Below are 6,396 nucleotides of genomic sequence, written 5' to 3'. Positions count from 1 at the left end.
CCGAGTCTCGACCTTCTGGACAGAAGTCTGTACTTTAATCTCTGACATATGTCAGTTTAGAGTCCTGAAACAATTACCCACATGTTTATTGGGGGCTATCCCACCCCGGATGCCCAACTCCAAATTTAAGCTTGCCCAATATATATTACTAGCAGCTCGCATATACATAGCTTCACAGTGAGGTACTGAGGACTTTTTCTGCTGTTATTAGCATAATTAATCGTATAGCTATATATGAGAAGTTAGAGGCTATCGTACGGTCTGGGACCCATGGCTTTCCTCCTCTCATGCAACTGACTTCCAATATACCATTATACCATTATATTTTTACTTTGTAAACATTTTGTTTTAAAGGGAATGTATCACTAGAAATTATTATAATTTTTTTTTAGTTAAACAATTATTATTCGAGTGATTACACATTGTTTTACATTTTTTCTCAAGTCAAGAATTATTATAAATTACATTTAAATTGATAACATTTCCATGTGCTGGGCACTAGAGGGAGCCCTTCCCAAAATTGCAGCATGGTCAATGTGGTAAAGCAACCTTATTGCTTTATGCTGCATATTTGGGGTAGACACACTCTCTAGTGTCCTCACACAATCCTCCCTCCCTTATTCTGGCTAGTGCCAGGAGAAGGAGGGGGTTTGAAAGGAGGATTAGATACAGTGCTCAGCATTCAGTATAACACAAACATATACGAACGTAAAACACACATCACATACACGAACATAACTTACCTGCTCCTGCCGCCGCTGCCGCCTCCGCTCCTATTCTTTGCACCTTCGCTTCCTTGAACATGTGGCCGGAAGCCGCGGCCGGAAGTCGTCATCATACTGTCCGGCCACGGCTTCCGGTCCACATGAAAATGGCGCCGGATTTCGCTCTGCCAAAGACCTTCCTATTGGTCTGTGTGGGAGCGGCGCATGTGCCGTTCCCACACAGACGGCTTACGCTGTAGTGAATGGAACGGCTCCCGTTCACATTCTGTATGGGGATGTATGTGCCATATTCCATCTCTGTATGTGTCGTTAATCGACACATACAGAGATGAAAAAAAATGGCAGCCCCCATAGAGAAGTAAAAGTAAGAAAAAAGTAAAAAGTAGAACACAAGAACACAAATAAATAAAATTTATTTTAATATCATACTAAAAGCAATTGGATAAAAAATAAATACATTTCACGACACCTTCCCTTTAATAACTTTCTATACAGGTGTAATGAACTCTATTCATATAAGGATGTTTTGTTCTTTCTGGAATTAAGTGACTACTTATGGATGTTGATATCGTGGCTCTGTGTGGGGATTGTTACATTTTTGTTTGTATGCTTCCTACTTTAACTTTTATACCAATACAGTGAAGGAAATAAGTGTTTGATCCCTTGCTGATTTTGTAAGTTTGCCCACTGTCAAAGTCATGAACAGTCTAGAATTTTTAGGCTAGGTTAATTTTACCAGTGAGAGATAGATTATATAAAAAAAAAAAAAGAAAATCACATAGTCAAAATTATATATATTTATTTGCATTGTGCACAGAGAAATAAGTATTTGATCCCCTACCAACCATTAAGAGTTCAGCTTCCTCCAGACCAGTTACACGCTCCAAATCAACTTGGTGCCTGCATTAAAGACAGCTGTCTTACATGGTCACCTGTATAAAAGACTCCTGTCCACCTACTCAATTAATCAGTCTGACTCTAACCTCTACAACATGGGCAAGACCAAAGAGCTTTCTAAGGATGTCAGGGACAAGATCATAGACCTGCACAAGGCTGGAATGGGCTACAAAACCATAAGTAAGATGCTGGGTGAGAAGGAGACAACTGTTGGTGCAATAGTAAGAAAATGGAAGACATACAAAATGACTGTCAATCGACATCAATCTGTGGCTCCATGCAAAATCTCACCTCGTGGGGTATCCTTGATCCTGAGGAAGGTGAGAGCTCAGCCGAAAACTACACGGGGGGAACTTGTTAATGATCTCAAGGCAGCTGGGACCACAGTCACCAAGAAAACCATTGGTAACACATTACGCCGTAATGGATTAAAATCCTGCAGTGCCCGCAAGGTCCCCCTGCTCAAGAAGGCACATGTACAGGCCTGTCTGAAGTTTGCAAATGAACATCTGGATGATTCTGAGAGTGATTGGGAGATGGTGCTGTGGTCAGATGAGACTAAAATTGAGCTCTTTGGCATTAACTCAACTCTCCTTGTTTGGAGGAAGAAAAATGCTGCCTATGACCCAAAGAACACCATCCCCACTGTCAAGCATGGAGGTGGAAACATTAAGTTTTGGGGGTGTTTCTCTGCTAAGGGCACAGGATTACTTCACCGCATCAATGGAAGAATGGATGGAGCCATGTACCGTCAAATCCTGAGTGACAACCTCCTTCCCTCCACCAGGACATTAAAAATGGCTCGTGGCTGGGTCTTCCAGCACGACAATGACCCGAAAGATACAGCCAAGGCAACAAAGGAGTGGCTCAAAAAGAAGCACATTAAGGTCATGGAGTGGCCTAGCCAGTCTCCAGACCTTAATCCCATCAAAAACTTATGGAGGGAGCTGAAGATCCGAGTTGCCAAGCGACAGCCTCAAAATCTTAATGATTTACAGATGATCTGCAAAGAGGAGTGGGCCAAAATTCCATCTAACATGTGTGCAAACCTCATCATCAACTACAAAAACCATCTGACTGCTGTGCTTGCCAACAAGGGATCAAATACTTATTTCTCTGTGCACAATGCAAATAAATATATATAATTTTGACTATGTGATTTTCTGTTTTTTTTTTTTTTATATAATCTATCTCTCACTGGTAAAATTAACCTAGCCTAAAAACTCTAGACTGTTCATGTCTTTGACAGTGAGCAAACTTACAAAATCAGCAAGGGATCAAATACTTATTTCTTTCACTGTATATACCTTTTGAAACCAAAAGGGTTGTACCAGAATTTGGAATTATGAATCGATCTTGTGGATAGGTGATAATTGTCTGATCATTGGAAACCCTGACGATCACTGGAACGGGGGGTCCCAAGCCCCGTTCCGCCGAAGTACCCCATCCCCCCCATAATGAGGAGGAGCTTAAATTGAGGAGAATACGAGCATGCGCCCTTCCACTCCATTCAATGCCTATGGGGCTGAGGGAAACAGCTAAGTGCTGAGCTCTAGTGTTTCCATCGTTCCAGTGGACTTTGAATGGAATGGCAGCACATATGGTTGACCACAGATCCATTCAGTGTCCTCCTTACTGCGGTCCTGTGGATAGGTGATAATTGGCAATGCTGGGAATACCCCTTTAAGGTGTATGAGCCCTAACACTCTTTCCTATTTTTCCCTTTTTTAGTGATTTTTGAAGATCTTTCTTGACGTGAAAAAGATTAACTGGTCTGACTAAACAAATTATATATAGAGAAAACCGATCAACAACATCGTTGCAAAGAGAAGATCAACACCATAATTCCAAAATTCCAAAGAAAGAATTAGTCTGTTTTTTTTTTGTTTTTTTTTACATTTATTTGGGGATGGGGTAGGGATGAGTAGGAGATTTTATTTATTTATTTTTTGTAAGGGATAGAAGGGAAAGGAGGTTTTTTTTTTTTGTGGGCACACTCTTCTTCCTCCACTGCAGTAGGCCAATAGTTTTTTGTTTTTTCATCTTCCAGGCTTAATGGGGGCTTTGGCACAGAAAACAACTGTGTATGAAGTAATGTTTTAACATTTGTTGCAGGCATAGTTGGTGCTAAAGCCATGTTTTCTGTGGTGTCTGTAGAAGCCATGTTTTCCCCAAATTCATTGCCTTCGGAAAAGAATGCAGGCCTGGAGCAAGAGTTTTAGTTCCGGTAGAAGAGTTGCATCCTTGATGGTATTCTGTGAAAGTTGACAATTGGAAGGACTTGTTAGTACAGTAATAAATGTAATTTCTATTCTGTATAAAACTTCTCGTCATCTGTTAACACCAGGGGAAGCTACAGGCAGCCGCAAAGTTTCCCACCGGAGGGTAAATGCAATATTAAGTAGTAAAGTAGTATAAAATATATAATAAATGGTTGTGGAGAGTCCTCCAGAGGTTAGTAGAGGAACAGAAGTAAAGACAGTTGTTCTGTAGGATGTGTCTGCTGACTTGTACTGGATACTGACCATTGTGTAAATGCTGTGTATACAGTTACTATACAACTCTAATCATAAATAACATATATATATATATATACATACATACATACATACATACATACATACATACATACATACATACATACATACATACATATAGATTCTTACATTTGATAACGGAAGGAGCAGATCGCTTCCGTTTGATAGAACATCCAGGATTGAGTGTCTGCGTTAGTTTTTGATGGTTTATTCCAGATGCTGTTCTTTTGGCTGCACTGCAGTTCTCTCTGAATGTCTGTGAGTTTGGAGTGCGATGACTTGTAGATGGCATGTCCTTATCTTCGGTGGTGTTCAGTAAGAGCAGTCTGCCCCCACAGAAACGACAATATGCTCTCTCGTCTTTAAGACCTGTGAAACGTCCCACCCTATTTAGAAAGAAAGTGGTTAGCAGTTATATGGTTATAATAAAATATCAGCTCTTAGCCTTCAGGGATCTCTTTGTATCAGAAAATAATCTGCAATAATAATACACCTTTGAAAACGTTTTTTTTGTTTTGTTTTTAATAAAAATATGTATCAGTGTGTTTGGTGCAACTTTCTAATTAGTGTTTGTTACAAAATTATTTTTACTAGTGAAGATACAGCTGCTTTGTTTCCTGTATACAGAACAGCTGTATTGTGCACTGAGACCTCAATCCGTCAGGTCAGCGGGACTGACAAGTTCAGTGTCAGCGGGCCCCGTGTGTCTCTGACACACAGGATCGAGCTGTTACCGATCACATCTAAGTTCATACCTTAGATGTGATCGGTAACAGGTGGACCCTCCGTGTCCAAAGCCTTTAGGACTTGGTATCCCTATGGTTTTGTATTTACCCTTGTAAAGCAGAAACTACATACCAGTCATACATTTGCTCCTATTCTGTTGGACAGTATCAGTGTAAAATTATTATTCTACAGTTTGTCCACAAACCCATGAAACATTCACATTAAGATAAAATCTCTACTTACCGGTTAAGACACCATTCGCACACGTAGTTGAATTTATAATTGATGTCATAGGTGTGGTATATGGTCACCGGTGGTAGCCCAGGGTGGACACGGGTGACTTTTTGAGCATAGGACTTCCACAATTGACCATGTCCATCTTTTTGCACTCCATTGATGAGCCAGCAGGCAGCATGACACATTTCATGTATTAATACATCTCTAACGCGCTCTAAAGATAAAAAAAGATAGAATTACGTTAAGAGATATTACATTACAAGTGCCAACCAGTTACTTTTATCTAACATGTGGCATTTAAGTTGTTTCTGAAAGTAAAATGTTTGTCATGTTAAAATTACCTGCAGAGTCACAGACTTTTTCCGAGATCTCAATCCTGGAATATCGATCCACATCCTCACTTATATTAATACACTGAGCAGATGTTGCCGTCAGTCTTTTAGTCCAGGTTATTTGTAAGGTCCCAGGAAGCTAAAGATGAGGAACGAAGAAACAAAATCCGTTAAATGTGTAGCTCCATCAGGTACGGGGAGAAAAGCAGTCACACCATCTCACAGCGGTTCTGTAGTGACTTATTACCCATGTAATAGTAGGTTAGGGCTCCACAGCAAAGAATAATAAAGGTTATTGATGCTCTACTTCTATGGAAGATTAAATGAACAGCGGTTTAGGGGTCGGAATGTAGATGGGGATGTACAACCCCGGGGATTATAATAAGATACCTTGTTGTTAAACACGGTTTGGTTGTATAACTTGTACAGCCGTTCTACAAGCTCCTGTTTGGTCTCCTGGAAATGAGTCATGTAAGGGGATGTGGATGATGATATGTCCTCGATAAAACAGTTGGGGATGTTACATATAGGTCTCCTGAAAAGAATAAAAGATCATATATTAAACCTTGAGTATTGTATCAACACACAAAAAATATTTATTCTACTGCTCATCCCTTGTTTTGGTAAGAGGTGGTTAAGCAATATAGTCTATGTGGGCTGCTGAGCAGGTATGGAAGGTTTCAAACAGTCCCAGGAGGCAGATCCTTGAGGTACACTGGACGGAGTGTTTTATTTTTTACTAAACCATGAAGTTCAGATCATCAAGGAAACATAGGGGTGCTAGATTTGTTAGAATGGAATTAATGGCTCAGGGTGGGTAACTTGATGGGGCACCATTTTTATAGCTATCAAGTATATATCTGCAGCACTGGACAGAAAGATATAGGTTGGGTGCAAGCCTCTTAGGTCACAGTCCAATGACCCTTCAATATACGTAAAAGG

At 40.2% G+C, this 6,396-nt stretch overlaps 1 protein-coding gene across 1 annotated transcript; it reads right to left on the bottom strand.

Annotated features, from left to right (window-relative positions):
• Nucleotides 1-3,533: 3,533 nt before the first annotated feature.
• LOC142761373 (germ cell nuclear acidic protein-like) lies at nucleotides 3,534-5,981 on the bottom strand. Its single transcript, XM_075864560.1, has 5 exons — nucleotides 5,845-5,981; nucleotides 5,464-5,593; nucleotides 5,129-5,336; nucleotides 4,289-4,545; nucleotides 3,534-3,877 (listed from the first exon to the last, which is right to left on the bottom strand). Coding segments are annotated over exons 1-5 (678 nt in total). The 5' UTR covers nucleotides 5,926-5,981; the 3' UTR covers nucleotides 3,534-3,875.
• Nucleotides 5,982-6,396: the final 415 nt, after the last annotated feature.

This window comes from Rhinoderma darwinii, chromosome 4, assembly GCF_050947455.1.
Source record: "Rhinoderma darwinii isolate aRhiDar2 chromosome 4, aRhiDar2.hap1, whole genome shotgun sequence".
NCBI lineage: Eukaryota > Metazoa > Chordata > Amphibia > Anura > Rhinodermatidae > Rhinoderma > Rhinoderma darwinii.
This window is presented reverse-complemented; position numbering and strand designations above follow the sequence as displayed.

Coding starts and splice junctions, on each gene's coding strand:
- LOC142761373 (XM_075864560.1), bottom strand. CDS start 5,925: ATGACTCATTTCCAGGAGACCAAACAGGAGCTTGTAGAACGGCTGTAC. Junction 5,594..5,844: donor AAACCGTGTTTAACAACAAG/GTATCTTATTAT, acceptor CCTCATCTTTAG/CTTCCTGGGACCTTACAAAT. Junction 5,337..5,463: donor AAAAGTCTGTGACTCTGCAG/GTAATTTTAACA, acceptor TTTTATCTTTAG/AGCGCGTTAGAGATGTATTA.